This window comes from Lynx canadensis, chromosome D2 (assembly GCF_007474595.2).
Source record: "Lynx canadensis isolate LIC74 chromosome D2, mLynCan4.pri.v2, whole genome shotgun sequence".
Lineage (NCBI taxonomy): Eukaryota > Metazoa > Chordata > Mammalia > Carnivora > Felidae > Lynx > Lynx canadensis.
In genome coordinates this window covers 9,864,297-9,883,292 of record NC_044313.2, presented here as the reverse complement: position 1 = coordinate 9,883,292, position 18,996 = coordinate 9,864,297, and the positions used below count along the sequence as shown (strand labels likewise).

Here is an 18,996-nt window from a genome sequence, read left to right as displayed (position 1 = left end):
TAAAAGCAGACCGTGAGCAAACTTGGGTCGGTTTTGCTTTTGGTTTTAAGGGGTCTGAATGGCACATCCTCAAAGACTATGTCTATGAAATTACATCAGTAGCTCATTTAACAGAAGTTACTTAAAACTAATAGCAGTGATCTTTAATTTCCTCATGAATAAGTCAGTGATGTGATTAACAGTATTTCATCATTTATCTTTCTCACGCCTGCAGTTTGCACAGTTCTGCATAAGTGAGAGGGTAAGCAAAGTTGTTTTTCAGAAGCTCCTCCATTTCCAGGATTTAGATGATAACAGGAAAAAATATAATAAAGCCCGCCATTAGCTACAGAAAAGAAAAGAATGTCTTAAACATTGGGGAAGAATGGCAAGGTTTATGGATAAATGAGCTACGCAGTACGATACCGAAGGCTCTACGTAGAAATGACATCAATATTAATAGGCCAATCCAGTCTTCTAGTTAAACTGCTCCCCAAATGGGTATATTTACTCTGATGAAGTACACCTGTCTCCTGGCCCACCTGCCCCCACATACTTCAGTTATGCTTAAAACAAACACTATTAAGACTCAAAGGAACAGACAAAGAGGGAGTCATTCGTCAGGCACCAGAGGCAGCATCTGTTGGAGAGACTTAATCACAGGTTCAAAGACAGTAACAGGGAAAGTCTTCCCAAGCTTTAGGAGAGCAGAACCTGAGTTGTCCTCGAAAGGCATCCCCGAGTACCTCTCCCAAATCACACCTGTTCACACAAAAATCTATAAGTAGACAATATGTGCCCTGAATTTTTTTTAAAACAAGTTTATGGAGGCCCCCACAGGTAATTACCTTAAGCACCTCATTAAAAGTCTGCACTGTTTTAAAATAATTTATTCTTCCAATTGCTTCGCCTTTGTGAAGTGTTTCATGAAACACTGCACTGAAGGTCAGATTCCTTTTAAAAATAAACACCCAAAAATGTGCTAAACCACTAGGATATCGAAATCTACCTGATTTCTTAAAAAGAAAACCCAAAACTAAATTTGAAAATTTGAGATGATATGGTCTATAATTAAGAAATAAAGAAAATAAATGAAATTAAGTTGGAAAATACAAACAGGAATACTCTTGGTTCCTACATATCACACAGTTGCATAAGCAAGTGATTTAAAAACCAGTAACCAGCACGTTTAAAAAATGTAACCAGTTCCTAGTCTGTTGGCAATCAGTACACTAAAGACGCCCAACCAATTAAACACTTATATTGATCACCATCTATATTCCAGTACAAAGACAATTACATTTAAATGATGCTAATGAAAAGCGCACATAAAAGTAACTATTTTCTGTTATTCTATTCTTCTTGAGAGAGAGAAAGGGAATTCGAGAAGGGGAGAAGGACAGAGGTGGAAAGGGGGTGGGGAAGGATGGGAGGGGGAGGGGGAGGGAAAGGGAAAGGGAGAGAGAGAGAATAGCTCAAGCAGGCTCCACGTTCAGCACAGAGTCCAATGCGGTGTTGGACCCCACCATTATGAGATCGTGACCTGAGCCAAAATCAAGAGTTGGACGCTTCACTGACTGAGCCACCCAAGTGCCCCGTTATTCTGTTTTAAGCAACACTTTCTCTGCTCATAAAGAAAGCCTATGAAAGTTAATTTTACTAAGTAACATAAATGACATAACTCCTATAGCCTTAAGCTGAGGAAGAATTCCTTTGATGTTCCTATTCACACAATTCTCTCGAGTTCTATACAGTACTTTATACTGGGTAATCCTCCAAATGCCTCAATTTCATCAGAATCCCTGAGTTAATAAAGATTATCTAGTCATTAGAAAGGAACAAACTATACCAACTGCTTCAATTTTTGTTGATAATCTCAATAAACAACTAAATAGAATCTAACTTAAAAATTTTAATCAGCTCAGACTGAATTAAGACCATGACAACCTCTGTTCACTTCCAAATTGGGAGAAGGAGCCAAATTAAACAAAACTGTAAAATAAAAGAAGTTAATTACAGTACATTCACATGAGGAACTATTATGTAGTAGTTAAAAACTATTCTTACCGAGAGTTTTTAATAACATTCTAAACATTTCTCCAAGTAAAACCGTGACATAAGGTGGCATATATGATCCAAACCACATGAAAAATGTCTTTCTCCATGCACGTACCTACAACCCCCACACAAACTTATAAAGATGGAAAAAAAACATCGAGGGCTGTCACCACAGGGTTCATGAATGATACTTTTCTTCGTCTTCTCCATTTTCCACATTTTTTAATGAAAATGCATGAATGTAGAATCAAGAGCTTTAAAAAGCAAGGTTGAAGAACTACTAGTAAGTGTTAAAAAGAAGTATGGTGGCTGCAATCTGATAAAGGCCAAAGAAATTACCGGGCATTCTTGAAGCGCAGTTCTGGGCTTGATTTTCTATTGATGGAGTTATTTTACAATCTGTTTGGGGCAGAGGTTAATTTACAGATTTCTGTCCAGTGGAACAGATAACCCAAAAGGTTACAGTTTAATGCCCTGTAAGCCAGTAATCAGTTGTTTTTATCTAGCTTAGCAATCTCATCTCAATCTCTCATTCAATTAAATTGTGTGTGTGTCTATATATGTGTATCAGCATATTTTCACAAATGCTCCCTGCATCAGTTTTAATATGCTACTGGTTCTTGTGCTAATTAATGAGTCAAATAAAATATAACGTGTGTTCGTGCTCTATCTGCATGAAGACCGTGATTTTACCTTTCTGAAAATTTAGTTTAACAATTCTGGCAGTCAGCCACCGAGCAGCTCAAGTGAACTCACTTGGTGGACACAGAAGGGCCCTCAAGGTCTGTGAAGCCTCATCTTTTCTGGACTCTCAAAGACATTTCCCCGGAGCAACAGAGCTTCAGCTTGGCTGTGTTTCTCTTTTTCTCCCTCTCTACGAAGTTTGTGCTTTTGTTTTCGTTTCTGGTTCTTCTACTACCAGTGAGCATATCCCCCTTAGTGGCATTAATATCTGGATTCGGTTTACGGTCTGTTGGATGGATGATGTAGATCTATTCTCTGCTGGATGAGAGGAGACGGAGACTCTGGTTTGTTAGTCTGCGTCTATGTATTTGTTGAGTTCAATCCTTTAAGGAGAACAACAGCTCTTGGAGATCTGAATCCATGACTCTGTGTCCACTTATGACCTGTAGCTCAAGTTGCAGAGCTGAAGCTCAGAGATCTACATGTCTGTGAATTTGTGATTCAAAAAAGTCTTTATTTCTCATTGTAGGTGAAATATTTTCCTACCTTCAGAGGGTATTAACGAATCACACTACCAGGTCTCCTTATTAGAGGAGCTCTGTTAAATTGATTTACAGACACGAGTACACATTTACATAAATCAAATATTCTCCAAATTCACAGAAAATAAACTCCTTACAGAAACTGCTAGCTCAGAAACATTTTTAAGATAAATCAAACTGGCTTAATGATTTGGATTTAAGAAAGGAAAAAGGTAGGTCTTTTCTCAGATTAGTGTTAAGTATAATATAGGAATAGATTTTTAAAATAATCTTCAGAGTTTGTTTCCTAATGAAGAGGATAGTCTAAACTCCCCAAACTACTCTCTGGTTTGTTCATCAAAAAAGTTAACATCATTCCTACACAATGCTCGTGATTCGAAATTTTAAATTTGTGTTCAACTGAATTAAATTGCAATTCTGGGGGCGCCTGGGTGGCGCAGTCGGTTAAGCATCCGACTTCAGCCAGGTCACGATCTCGCGGTCCGTGAGTTCGAGCCCCGCGTCAGGCTCTGGGCTGATGGCTCGGAGCCTGGAGCCTGTTTCCGATTCTGTGTCTCCCTCTCTCTCTGCCCCTCCCCCGTTCATGCTCTGTCTCTCTCTCTGTCCCAAAAATAAATAAAAAAAAAAAAAAAGAAAAAAAAAAGTTGAAAAAAAAATTGCAATTCTGACATTTAAAAATATTTCATAATTGTGGTAAAATACACATAACATTTACCATCTTAACCATTTTTAATGTACAATTCAGGGGCACCGAGTGTACATTCACGCTGTCGTGCAACCATCACCACCCACCCACAAAACTTTCTCATCATCCCAAACTGAAACCCCGTATCCACTAAACAGTAACACCGCCCCCTCCCCCCCCCCCCACCAGACCTTGGTAACCTCTGTTCTACTTTCTGTCTCTATGAATTTGCCTACTCTAGGTACTTAAGTGGAATCACACAGTATTTGCCTTTTTGTGACTGGCTTACTTCACTTAGCATAATATCCTTAAGGTCCATCCATGTTGCAGCCTGTGTCAGAATCTCCTTTTTTAAGGCTGAATATTATTCCATGTTATGCACATACCACGTTTTGTTTATCTCTTCATCGGTCCAGAGACACTTGGGTTGCTTCTACCTTCTGGCTATTGTGAATAATGCCTCTGTAAACAGTGGTTTATAATACCTGAGTCCCTATTTTTAATTTTTTGTGTATATACCTAGAAAACTGCTGGATCACGGGGTAAATCGATTTTCAATTTTTTAAGGAACTGCCTCTGGTTTCCCAGAGAGGCTGCACCATTTTACAAGCCTACCAGCAGTGCACAGGTTTCAATTTCTCCACATCCATGCCAACCTTTATTGTTTGCTGTATTTTTGATAAGAGCCATCCTAATGGGTGTGAAGGTGGTATCTTATCGTGGTTTTAATTTGTAGCTCCCTAATGATTAGTAATGTTGAGCAAATGACAAACATTTTTATGTGTTAGGTTTTGTGGCGGCTTAAATAGAACTTCTAAGATTCTTATAGAATTTTAAAATGTGGATTAATAGGGGTGCCTGGGTGGCTCAGTTGGTTAAGTGTCTGACTTCAGCTCAGGTCATGGTCTCACAGTTCATGAGCTCAAGTGCCCTGCACTGGGCACTGTGCCGACAACTCAGAGCCTGGAACCTGCTTCAGATTCTGTGTCTCCCTCTCTGCTCCTCCCCCACTCATATGCGGGGTCTCTCTCTCTCTCTCTCTCTCTCTCTCTCTCACACACACACACACACACACACACACACACACACACACAAATTAATAAAATAAAAAACATTAAAATTTTTTTTAATGTGGATTAATATAAATCAACAAATTTGACAGACAACCTTTGGATAACTAAGTAGTTTCTAAGTAAGAATGAATACTACAACATTGAGCATAATATTTATAAACTTGTCCTGCTTGATTTATACATGCTATAGAATGACTGTATCTTTGGGTCATGTCATTAAACATGCTCATCTTTGCTACTATGAGAAGATGTTAGAGGGATGCATAAGAAATTTGTGGTGTTTGTTTTTAGGTACTTTCCCAGTCTGCTCAGATGCTTCTAGATGACAGAGTTCTCAATGACCCACCTCTCAGTTTTGAGAACCCAAAGCTATTACTTTATTAAAAGATATAATTCATATGTACAGTTGAGACCATATTGAAGGCAAAAAATAAGAAACATATTTGGGTAAGCAAGATAACAGGAAAACACTTGTTTTTATAGAAGAAAGTGAGCAGAATTGTTCTAAGTGTCAGCTTGCTTCAGAACATAAAGCACAGTGAAAGACAAAGCTGGAGGGACTACAAGTTTTAAGTTGAGTAAAATGTGTATTATTTGCCTAATTTCTAATATTTGAGTCTGAAAAGCAGCTACAGTTGACCCTCGAACAACATGGGAGTTGGGACACCAACACATCCCCAGCACAGTTGGAAATTCACAAGTAACCTTTGACTCCCCCAAACTTAACTACTAGGAGCCTACTATTGACAGGAAGTCTGATAATAGAAACAGTCAATTATTTTATGTTATAGGTATTATACTGTATTCTTTATAATAAAGTAAGCTAGGGAAAATAAGATGTTATTAATAAAACCATAAGAAAGAGAAATACATTTACAGTACTGTAAAAAAAAAAAAAAAAAGTCTGTGTATTAATGGATCCACACACTTCAAACCTGTGTTGCTCAAGAGTTAACTGTATAAAATGTGTTAAAATGTTGGCTAAGTTCACTCAGTTTTGAAGGAGCTCTTTATTTGAGATACCCCTACTCTATAACTGAGAAAGTGAGGCTCAGGGTAATGAAGGGGCTTGTCCAAGGTCACAAGACCCATTTACAGGAATGAGAAGGGCGGAAACCTGGAATTCTCAACCTCAGTTCGGTGTTTTTCTCACTGGCCACTGCTTCTGTGGTGTCCCATGTCAAAACAATCATAATATTTAACATGTTCTAGTCAATGCAATGAATTAAGGTATTTTCAGCAACTTACTAAGCCAAGGATGAATCAAGAAATGTATTTCTCAGTGACATAATTCATAGGAAATGAAATGCTTCAAAGCAAGCAAAAAAGTTTACCCTAACATTTATAACTTAAAACTAGAAGTACCGTAAAGACGAAAATTTGAACTTTACAAAGAGCTTAAATCACGGAGGAATGGTTTATAGCAAATGTGTTTTAGTAAGTGTGACATGAATAAGAAAGGAATTTATTTTTGCATTTTCATCACAGCATACATAAAAATGAAGATGTTAATCTGTTAATCTTTTTCTTTATTTTGACATTTCCTTATATTTTAAAATCCTAGCTATCCAACAAAAAGACTTCTAGTGAGACACCACAAAACACTTACAAGGAAAAATAACAGAACTCCAAACTTCACAATTCTACAAATGAGTCCATATTTATTAAACTCTACAACAAACACCTTAGACTCGAGAGTTGCGATCTTAACGAAGGGCCCCCCTCCTTCACACCAGTTCAGTCAAGAATCTTGCTTCTCTGGTCTTTCTTACAGAGGGGAAAAGCAGCCCCCAGTGACAACCCAAACCGATATTTTTACTTAGAAGTGAATGACTGCAAACATCAAACAAGACTGACATCCCCGTGGAAACTAATCCACCCCAGGATTTTCCATTCAAACATCTTCTGAAGCATTCACACGCACTTAATGGGTAATGAAAATTGTCCAGGCAGATGACCCTAATTTTGAACACAGTTGGAAGATCCTCGGACCAATGATGAAAACCACTACCTGCTAAAGAAGACTGATCTGCCAAAACGATATCTTGAATGGACTTCCGTTTTAAGATGCCTAAACTGATCTAAGTCCCATGCCAGAAAAATCTTCAACAAGGAAATTTATGGCATCTTTCTACTTAATGTCTGGTTTTCTATTCTGGTATGCTTTCTTTTATTCTCAGAATAAATTTATATATATATATGTATATATATATATACATATATATATATATATATTTTTATTTATGTATTTATTTTACTCACAGGAGGTTGGTTTCCCTAAAAAGACTTCCAGATAATATAACTTCACTATGAAATATAAGGTTTCAAATAACACTGGCTCAACTATCATGTGATGTCCAGAAACAAGTTGGAAGCAAGTTCGTCTACTCAACAACAGTTACTGAGTGCCCGAGTGAGCCCAGAGAACACTATTCTGACTGCCACATGAAAGATGTTCAAGCGCTATCTACTGAGGCGAATAGAGTGCAAAAAGGAAGGTCTTCAGTTCAACAGATTCTCTGTCAGTGGCCTCACTAGCAGTCCCGCCCCAGCCACAACTGCCCAATAGCCTCCAGACCTGACCAGATGGGAGAGTAATCAAATGATGATCCCAGTGCACTCGGGGATCTGGCTCCAGAATTCTACTGGTGCTTCTGCCCAACACCACTCAACCTGATTCCACAGTATGTGGGACTCAGCCTGAAAATGACATGACTCTTTCCCAAGCCACGGAACTAGAAAAAAAACAGCACTTATATCTCACTTTTGCCCAGTGGATCAAGCCACAGCCTAGCTTTTGTTTTCTGATTGTTCAGTACCAAGAGCAGCCTGATGACCATTCTCCAAGACCTAGCCCCCGTTCAGACACCTCTGTCTGCCCTGGTCCTGGCCCTTGAAACACAACTGGTGCTCCCAGACACCCTACCAGACAGCAGGTGAAAGCTTCCCCCAGGTCACCAGCTCAACCCTCTCCCTAGCCTTCTCTCCACAGATCTCCAGTTCAAGCCAGCTCTCTGGATATCTCAGCATCCCCCTTATTCGGTAAAATTGTTTGAACTCCCTCCCTCCCCAAGTTTAGGGGCTCAACGTTCTCCACCTCACCCTCCACGACCACCTCTATGAGGTCCCTTCAATGCCAGAGGACCCAGTTTGGGGAAGAGCCATCTCCTCTTCCGAGTTCTGGCCACTGGAGAGATCCTGACTTCTACCAGAGCCACCCCCAGCAGTGATACTTGATCTGCTGACAGACTGCAGAGATGGTTAGGTTCTCTTGGTCCTTTTTTTCTCGATGGCAAAACGAATACTCCCAGCCAGTGACTCACTGGGCAGATCCCCACCCCTGCTACGTGCAGCTTGCAATCGGTGCATATCCACACACCTAACTGGACACACTGCCCCAGTTTACCAGAGTTCCAAGAGAGAAGGAAAGGAGCTCTCAACTTCAAAAAAAAAAAAAAAGCTTGGAGAAAGGGGGCCGGGGGGTGCCTGGGTGGCCAAGTTGGTTAAGGGTCTGACTTCGGCTCAGGTCACAATCTCACGGTTAGTGAGTTCAAGTCCCCTGCTGGGCTCTGTGCTGACAGTTCAGAGCCTGGAGTCTGCTTTGGATTCTTTCTCTCTCTCTCTGACCCTCCCCCACTCATACTCTGTATAAGACGGTCTTATAAGCTATCAAAAAATACTAATGGCTAACATTTAAATTGAGAGTATTAACTACATAGTTAATATTTAAATATTAATTAAAACATATCTATTTCAATATAGAATACCAGCTTGCTGAATACTGAAAGTGTGCACCCGTCTACACCACAACTAGGGACACGGTAAAGATGCAAGATGTCAAGCTGAATCAGATCTTTTCTACACATTTTAGAAAACTAAAGGATGAAGAAATGATACATGCCTTTTCTCCCCAGCTTTATTTACACACGACAAAATTCACCCATTTTAAGTGTAGAATTCGGTGATTTTTTTTTAATTTTGTGAATTTTAATATTCATTTATTTTTGGGAGACAGAGAGACAGAGTGCAAGCAGGGGAGGGGCAAAGACAGAGGGAGGCACAGAATCTGAAGCAGGCTCCGAGCTGTCAGCACAGAGCTCAACACGGGGCTCAAATCCATGAAGCATGGGATCATGACCTGGGCCGAAGTTGGACGCTCAACTGACTGAGCCACCCAGGTGCACCTGAATTCTGTGATTTTTAGCAAATTTATAGAATTGTGGAACCATCACCACAGTGAAATTTGGGACCATCTCTATCAACCCCCCCCCCCAAAACTCCTGTGAGACCCGTTTGCAGCCAGTCCTCCAGTCCTACCTCTAATCCCATTGATCTGCTTTCTGATTCTCTGAATTCCCCTCTTTTGGGTAATTCATTTAAACGAAAACACACAATATGCAGCCTCCTGTGTCTGGCTTCTTTCACCTAGCATAATGTTTTTAAGGTTCAACCATGTTGTAGCCTGGATCAGAATTTGTGCCTGTTTATTGCTGAACAGTATTCCACTGGACGCGTGGACATTTAGCCATTCGCCATTTGATGGACATTGGGAATTATTTCCAGGTTTGGCCATTATGAATAATGCTACTGTGAACTTTCACATCCAAGTCTTTGTTTGGATGTATACTTTCCTTCTGCTTGGGTATATTCCTGTATTTTGGGGTCATATAGTATCCCTATCTTTAATATTTTGAAGAAATGTGAAACCACAGCTACAGCATTTTAACAATCACGCCACAATGTATACAGTTGCCAATTTCTCCACATCTTGCTGACACCTGTTACTGTCTTCTGATTATCGCCATTCTAGTGGGTTTGTGGTGGTATCTCATTGTGGTTTTAATCTGCCTTTCCCTAAAGGATGGTGAGCATCTTTTCATATGCTTATTAACTATTTGTATGTTTTCTCTGGTGAAATATATAATCAAGTTTTTGCCTATTTTTCAAATGTTTATTTATTTTGAGAGAGAGTAAGAGTGAGTGGGGTAGGGGGAGAGAATCCCAAGCAGGCTCCACACTGTCAGCACAGACCTGATGTGGTGCTCAATCCCACAAACAGTGAGATCATGACCTAAGCCAAAGTAAGAGTCGGCTGCTTAACCAACTGAGCCATCCACGTGCCCCCTTTTTTTTTTTAACTACACTGTTTACCTTATTATGAGTTCTTTCTGTTACTGAATCTAAGTTAATTCCGTTTAATTTTTTTTAATCTTTTTTTTTAAATGTTTATTTTTGAGAGTGAGAGACAGCACGAGTGGGGGAGTGGCAGAGAAAGTGGGAGTCACTGAATCAGAAGCAGGCTCCAGGTTCTGAGTGCTCAGCATAGAGCCCGATGCAGGGCTCAAACTCACAAACTGTGAGATCATGACCTGAGCTGAAGTCGGACACTAAACCGACTGAGCCACCCAGCGCCCCTAATGTTTATTTATTTTTGAGAAGGGGGGGGGAGAACGACAGAGAGAGAACGAGCACTAGTGCAGGAAGCAACAGAGTGAGGATAACACAGATTCCGAAGCAGACTCCAGGCTCTGAGCTGTCAGCACAGAGCCCGATGCAGGGCCTGAACCCACGAACCATGAGATCATGACCTGAGCCAAAGTCAGACGCTTCATCAACTGAGCCACCTAGGTGCCCCAATTCCATTTTGACCAGAGATTATTTCAATCCTTTTCAATTACTAAAATTTGTATAATGGCACAAATTTGTATAATGGTATGGATTATAATCCATAATATATAATGGTCTCATCTTAGTGAATGTTCCCTGTGTATCTGAAAAAATATGTAGTTTGTAATTCCTGGGCATAGTGTTCAATAGAACTTAATACCTACATCTGACCCCTAGCTACATACACGCTTCGGACGGTGCAGATACAGAACATGTCCATATAGCAGAGTAATGGTTCAGATTGTTTCTATTTAGTGTCATCAATAGGGCTGGATTTAAGTGGACAACTTGCTATTTGTCTTCTGTTCATCTCACTTATTCTTTGTTCACCTTTCCTTCTTTTTCTGCCTTTCATGAGACTGAAAACATGTTCCCATGGCAATTATCTCCACTATCGGCTTATCACCTGTATCTCCTCGTTTTTAAGGCTGCTCTAAGGCAGCAGTCTTCGACAAGGAGCCAATTTACCCCTCTGGGACATGTGGCAAAGTCTGGAGACATTTTGTTTCAACTCCGGGGGAGGGTGCTAATGGCACCTACCAGGTAGAAGCCAGAGATGTTGGTAAGAAAGACACAATGCCCAAGATAGCGCCCACAAAAGATTTAACCGATCCAAAATGCCAATAGTGCCAAGCTTGAGAAATCTTGCTCTTGGGTTTACAAAATACATCTCGAACTTATCACTGTCTTCCTTCAAATGTTGTATCACTTCAGGTAGTATAAGAATCTTATAGCATTACCACAGGAGGGGGGGATGGGTGAAATAGGTGATGGGGATTAAGGAGCGCACTTGTCATGATGAGCACCGAGTGATGTCTGGAACTGTCGAATCACTATATTGCACACCTGAAACTAATACAACACTGTACATTAACTAATTGGGATTAAAAACTTTTTTAAAAAGGATATTATGGCAGTATTCCATTTTCTCCTTTCTACCTTGTTACTGTTGCCACAAACCAACAGCTGTGACGTTGAGCTCAGCCAATCTACCTCTCTGGGCCCAATTTTTCTTAGAACAAAATTGGGAACACCTATGCCACAGACACCGTGTGAGAATTAAAACAATAGAAGCCAAGAGCTTAGCTTGGTACCCATCCGCTACATGTGCTAACATTTCGCTAAGTTATTATGATACCTGTTGAATGAAGACTTTAACTGATTTGAAATCAAGAACAGAAGGACATACCTGAACAGAAACCTAAGCAACCTACATGCGCACAGGGTGAAGCGTCGGACAAACACCTCTCCTACAGCTCTCCGCCTCCAAAAGGCCAACGAGACTGCACCCTACCGGACTGGCTGGCCAACTCTGATTCGGAAGAGAATTTCAAGAATCTTTTAGCCTCTGATATATAATCCCTTTTATTTACCTACATTTAATTGAAGACATCTGTAGGTGGTGCCACACAAAACGTAATTCAGACTCAGAAATGTCAATAAAAATGTCTGTGAGGGAGAGGTCCGATGTAAACCTAGCAGGGGAGCGCACATCAGCAGCCACAGAGCCACATGAAATTAGAAATATAATGGAAATATGTTGCCTGACTTGACGAGGTGATAAAAGCTCTTTTCCCATAAAGCTTAATGAGCTCTATTAGTTTTCAGCTTACAGGAATGTAAAAGGGTCAGCCCCACAGAGGGAAGTAACTGACTCCCCACACATGGCTCCATTCAAATGACAGCAGATCAAATTACTGATGTAATTACTATAACCTGACAATTTCGTTAGATTCATGTGGCAGTTAACTGTTTAGGACTTACAACAAAGGGACATGGTTCATTCACAGTTCTGTGGACAAAGTGAAGTTTAAAGTCTCCTTCGTTTTCAACTGCAAGTCTCATGTATTTTACAATCTCCACCAGAATTATTTTTCTTTTGATCAAATTTACGGAAGGTGTTTGGGTATTTACCGCATGTGTAATTTTCCTTCTTCAGCTAAAACATAAGCCCAATGGCAAAATTAAACATTTAGGACTCCTAACACTCTCCGACTTTGGCTTGCTTTGGCTCTCAGGCTCTGTGTAGTGGCAAAGGGAACAGAATCCTGAGCTCAGTGCTGTTGGAAATTTGGGGGTAGCAGCCACTAACTCTGCCTACAGGCAGCCGCCCCATGAAACTCCAGGCTAGCAAAATTTCAACAGAAAGCTCTCCAAGTATTTCCCAAATACTTCAAGAAAAGTAAAGCACATTGGTCATCTCTAATTTTGATTTTTTTCCCCCTTTCCCATGTCCATAAGCTCAGTACAAAAACAGATATTTAACCAAGTAAAACACAACTCTAGATTATTAAGTGGAAAAAGCAGATCAGTCAGAAGATGACAAAAACCATCACTAAAATTTCATCGTATCTTCCCTTGTTTTTCACCAAAAATTAAAGTTTCCGTACATAGGGATTCCCAATATTTAGCCAGATGTGATTTTAAAAAATATTTGTTCGGTGCAACTCTAGGTGTATGGTTGGAAAACTCTAAGCCCTATCCCTGAGAGCATCCAAAGATGGAAAAGACAAAGATCCTGATCTTCAACGGCTACAATCTTGCCAGGAAGACCATTTACCATATTGAAACACGAATATTAGGCCTTGTGTGTTTTTAGCTGACTCCTGCCAAGTCATGGATAAAAAGTCTGCTGCTTGCGGCGTCAGCCCCGCCTGGCTTATTCATTCATTCGTTCATCCATCCATTCAACAAATATTTATCCACTGCCTCCGATGTACTACTTACTATACTAAAATTAGAAACACAAGGAAGCAAGAAAAACAGGGTCCTCTTTCATCGGGCTTGCATTTGAGAGAAGTCTGTAAGTGAAATCTATTCAGAAGTCTCTTTGCCACTGTTGAGTGATATTGCCCCCACGCAGTGGACATCAAGCCCCAGCCTCCTTATTCACTCCGTGTCCGGATCAGTCAGACCATTCTTCCTGGTTACTCCTCAGAAGCTCTTGCTGAAACCAAGAGTCCAGCCTTAAACCTCATCGGCATTCTCCTCACCTGAGCTCCTGCAATTTCCTCACCTGCCTTCCCCCCCCCCCCCCCCCCCCCCCCCCGCCAAGACTAGACCCTGTTTGCACATCAATCAGAGACTTCCTTGATGTACTTCCCAAACGCTGACTATACGAGCCACCGCTAAAAACCTACCAAGGTATCTCTACTCCCCACTGTGGCTCCTTCATGGAAAAGAAAAGGGTAAAACAATATAACATGTTGTGTATCTCCTTCCGAACTAATTTCTGTATGCTTAAATTATTTTTCAATCGAGATCTGCATTATAATTTTGCACCCTACCTCTATCTCAACATAGCAAAAGTATCTTACGTTGTTTTGTTCATCAATATGTACTCACCAACACGTATATGCAGGATGCCCATCTTAATGGCTGTAGAATGTTCTATCAATAATATGGCTGGCTGTACCATTATTTACTTGACCTTCTCCTAATGCTCCTCATTTACACTGTTTATAAATTTTTCACCATAATGCTGTAATAAACATTTATGCCAGTTTTGTCCCCATCTTTATTTCTCTGGCAGTGATTCTTAGACAAGAATTATTCAAGCACACAACTGCAAGGTATGAATTTATAGGTCTTAACGTAGATGCCCAAACCCATTTCTGTAAATGGTAAAGTTTAAAAACATCCCATCTCCCCAAGCATTCATTTAAAAAAAAAAAAAAAAAGATCTTGATAGGTAAAAAACCATTTATCACTATTGTTTTAAACTACATTTCTTTGATTACTTACAAGGTTAAACTTTTAAAACATTTACTACCATTTGTATTTCACATAAACTAGCTCATAAAATCCAACCAAAAATTATGCAAAAAAACAGTACATTTATATTAAGTATAATAACCTTTTTATCACACTTTCCCCAAACTGCCTTTTAACTATACCTGTTTTCATGAAGAAAATTAAGGATTTTTAACAGAATCTTATTTTTCTATCCTTTCCTTTGTGATACTTCTCATTCTGCTATGCTTTAAAATTGCTTCATCAACTAAAAAGGAGATTATATAATTTATACTGTCGTCAAGTTTCTTACAGTTTGGCTTTTTAATTTTTGCACTAAATTTTACTTAAAATTCTATGTGACAGGCATTGTGCTCAGTGTTTCCCATATGCTATTTCATTTCATTTTAATAACTATGAAGTCTTACCATTTCCACTTTTAGATTAACCAAAAAATGCAATGACTTGCTCATGGGCCAACCAAGCCTCCATTACTCCCAAGTAAGAGAAGGGAAAGGCAGAAACAGAGTCTTACTGTGTGGGCTGCAGTACAGCCCAAGAGGAAAATACAAAATATTACTAAGGTTTGAGTAGCACTTTCAAAACCGCTGCCATGTCCACTGCTTCACCGGTGAAGGAGGAATTATCATTTGCATTCAAAGATAAGGAAAGCCAGGCTCAGGGAAGTTGCAATTTGCCCAGTGTGGCTAGTGAGGGAAGGCAGGCTCTGAAATCAAGCTTTGGTTCTGAGTGCAAGCATCTCTCCACACTCTCCTCTGCCTTTTCTTTCCTCCTCCTTCCTCAAAGCCTCACCCAACTTCTACAAGTTATCCTACAAGTTATCTGGATAACCGGATATCCGGTTATCCGCCTCAACTCACAGGACAGCCGCTGCCCTGAATACCTTTATCTCACAATGTTACCACTGCAGTCTCCACTCTACACTGCAGAACCTTGATGATGGCTGAATGTGAAAGTGGGTGAAGCGACGAGAGACGGAGGGGAGGGGCACGAAGGGGAGGGAGGGAGAGGAGGATGGGGAGGGAAGGGAGAAAGAGGGGGAGGGGAGAGAGGGAGGGAGGAGGGAAAGGGAGAAGGAGGGAGAGGGGAGAGGAGGGAGGAGGGGAAGGGAGTCAGAGGGGGAGGGGAGGGAGGAGGGAAAGGGAGACAGAGGGAGAGAACATGCCTGTGTTTAAGAGAAGCTCAGTAAGTCCTTTGCTCTTCCCTTATCAATTTGGGGGTTTGAAATAGCACTCTTAAACCAACAGAAACTTCCCTGACAACGCCCCCTGCACCCATGACCCCTCTAGCTCTCTTTTAATGCCAGCACAGTTAAGACAGAGTAAGGCTAGTGTCAGTTACTAAGGAAGCAGATACAATAAGGCTTTTTACAATGAAAGACTGATTTCAGTTTGCTTAAAGAAAGAAAATGTACTTAAAAAGAAGCAACGACCTGTTATAAAGGTGAACAGTTCTGTAACTTACTGGAATTCACCTCATTCATCAACATTCATATGTGTTAAAACAAAATGATCACCTCTAAACTATCAAATAAATGCCTAACAAAACATACCAATAGTGACGTGTCCAATTAGCGACTCTAGTATGAAGGTCAGTGAATAAACGCTTACCTCCAAAGGTGAGCTGCAAAGGAATCTTGTGAACTGCAGAGCCACATTTGAACCGAATCCGTTTCATCCAATAAATGGGCAGCAAAAGACAACAAAAAAGGAAAAATTATTATTACATGTTTTTTCAATAACAGCATCTAAAGTAAACCTTAAAGTCTCTAAAATTAACGGTTTTAATACATTGTGTAACTCATCCACAGGTAGAAAAAAGTTCAATCTGCCCATAGCTGGTACTGAGCTACCTGCATTAAAGTAAACATTTTTAAAAACCTGTACAGAAGCCAAATTAAAGCACAACAAATGAGTCCTAAAAGCTTTCATTTTTTAAAGTTTCATCTTACAACCCTTCCAAGGGAGGGATGAGCAACCTTCCTGATGATGAATGCCACTGGCAAAATTAAGTCAAGGCTGAGAGAAGGAAAAGACAGCCACTAAAGGGGAACCAAGAAAAAACTAACAAGTCAAGACCAGGAGAGGAGGCTGGGTGAGCAAGAGGGAAAGAAGGGGAGTCACCCCCACCCGGGGGCCTGGCTGCCGTGATACCCCCTCCTGTCTTCCCTTCTCTTGTGCAGCCCACGTGCACCGTTGGTCTCTCTGCTGTCGCTTTCTTTGACACAGGGAGGCTTACGGAACTTCAGCTCAAATGTGAAACATGCTAAGCGTTATACACTTGCTGGTTCTCAGCATTTAAAGAAAGAAACAAAAATCTTGGAGGGGCAGCGGGGAGCCACGGACAGACCACAAAGCAAGCTGCTGGTCAGCTCAGAAATGAGGACTGTCACACAACTTCATACATATTCATGATGGTAATTCATAATGTTTTTTAGATATTATTTATAAAATCAACATTTCAAATCCTCTGAGAGTTACTTGAGAGTTACTGTAATAATAAAATGCCCAAGTAGTATAAACTCTTGATCTTTCTAAATGCAAAATAACCACAATAAAATGCAATAGCAGGCCCCTTTCCAAGCACTCTTGAACTTCCTCTCCACAACAAAGCTAGCTAGTACTCATAGGGAATACAGATAATTTGATTCTCCTTTAGAGATACACACTGAAATATTTCTCAATGAAATTACATGATGTCTGGGATTTCCTTCAAAATCACTGGGGGTCGGAGGAAACTACTGTAGGGAAGCGTACAGATAAAACAAGACTGGCCATTATATTAAACCGGTAAGGACTGGAAATGAATATATGCAGATTCCTTATACGACTCCTACTTTGTGAATATTTCCATTTTTCTATAATAAAGTTTAAAAAAGTACTATCAGACGCTTCCTCCCCACAAAACTAAAGCAACTACATTTGTAAAATGCGACCAACGCACACCAAAGCCATGTAATTAACTAGTATCATCCAGGCCCTAGGTGACAGGGTGTACTTAAGTATTTTCTTAATTTAAATACCAATATGCAATTAGATATTAACTGTTAAGAGAACTTTCTACTGAGGGTTGATGGGGGGTGGGAGGGAGGGGAGGGTGGGTGATGGGTATTGATTGAGGAGGGCACCTTTGGGGATGAGCACTAGGTGTTGTATGGAAACCAATTTGACAATAAACTTCATACATTGAAAAAAAATAAAAAAATAAAAAAATTAAAATTAAAATTAAAAAAAAAAAGAGAACTTTCTGAAAGTGCAAGATATACCACAACTTTATTTTTTCTGAGTAAGCTCTATGCCCAATGTGGGGTCTGAACTCATGACCCCGAGATCAAAGTCACAAACTCTACCACTGAGCCACCCAGGTGCCCCTAAGATATACCAAAATTCTAAGTTTTCATAATGCTGGTAGGAAACAAATTAATTCTTTTGAAATGTGAAGTGCAACCTTGTGGTCTCAGATTCTTTTCACAGTCGCCCAACAAGAGACAAGCCCTCCTACCCTTCCTCCTAGGAGTAAAAAGTGGTAACTGAAAGGCCAGCTAGTTGCAACAGTGGAGAAAAATGAGGTTCGGCGAATGTGTATTTCAGAATGAGAAATGTGCTGTTTCACAGTGTCTGTGCTTTTTCTCCACCATGTGCGTGCTAACTACAGTTACACATTAAACTTTAGAACTTAGGAGTAGTTCTGTTTCGGAAGCAAGTGATGTATCAGTTAGGATGGAGGTTACTTTAAATAACAATAAACAGAAACATATAAATTACTCTCCAAGAAAACTAAGGTCTCCTTGCCGTTCCAATAACTTACATACATCTTTGTCACAGGTGTATATAATATTCCTGTCACAGCTTTTTCAAAACAGACCTAAAATTTCTCACCCTGTTGGAAGCTGCCAAAACATGAAGTACTAATAAGTAAAAGTTCTGAATTCCCAAAGCAGTAAAAACAGAATAAGAAATCACAAGGCACACACTCTCCTATTCAAAGGACATGAGAAAGGTCCAAAAATACTGCTTCTTGATTAGTGCCCCAGAAAACCCACCGCCAGGGCCCTTCATTTAATTAGTAAATTCTTTCATTGTGAAATTACACATGACATTCAAGACAAATGGTAATACTCTGAAAAGGAACTATAAAAAGAGCAAATATAACTGCAAAATCTGTTTCGTACACACACTGTACCTGACAACAGAAGTAGATACATGTTATCTAGAAACAGAGGCCTTCTAACAAATCCCATCACAGTGTCTGATCAGTACGAAAATGGCTCGGTGCTACTGTCACAACAACAACAAAGATTATGGCCACCGTCAACAATCCACAGTAATACCACTCTTCTAACACGGTTATACTAATGTGGCTATTTTAAAAATATTATGTTATGGGCACAGTTAGCTAGTAAGTTTAAGGAAAGATCCTATTTCAGATATTTAGGCAAAATGTTGAGAAAATAAAGAATTTACTATGTTTATAAAATATCTGACTTTACAGACAGGAACGTACTTCATCATTCTAGAAACTGGAGGTAAATATAGCCATAGTCTTTGTCTTCCTA

General features: G+C 40.0%; 1 protein-coding gene across 1 annotated transcript in view; it reads right to left on the bottom strand.

The window, feature by feature from the left end:
- Nucleotides 1-18,996, bottom strand: part of ATE1 (arginyltransferase 1) — a 119,350-nt gene that overhangs the window by 56,324 nt on the left and 44,030 nt on the right. Inside the window, 1 exon segment of the mRNA XM_030334090.1 lies at nt 16,052-16,084. Coding sequence (XP_030189950.1) covers nt 16,052-16,084 — 33 coding nt within the window.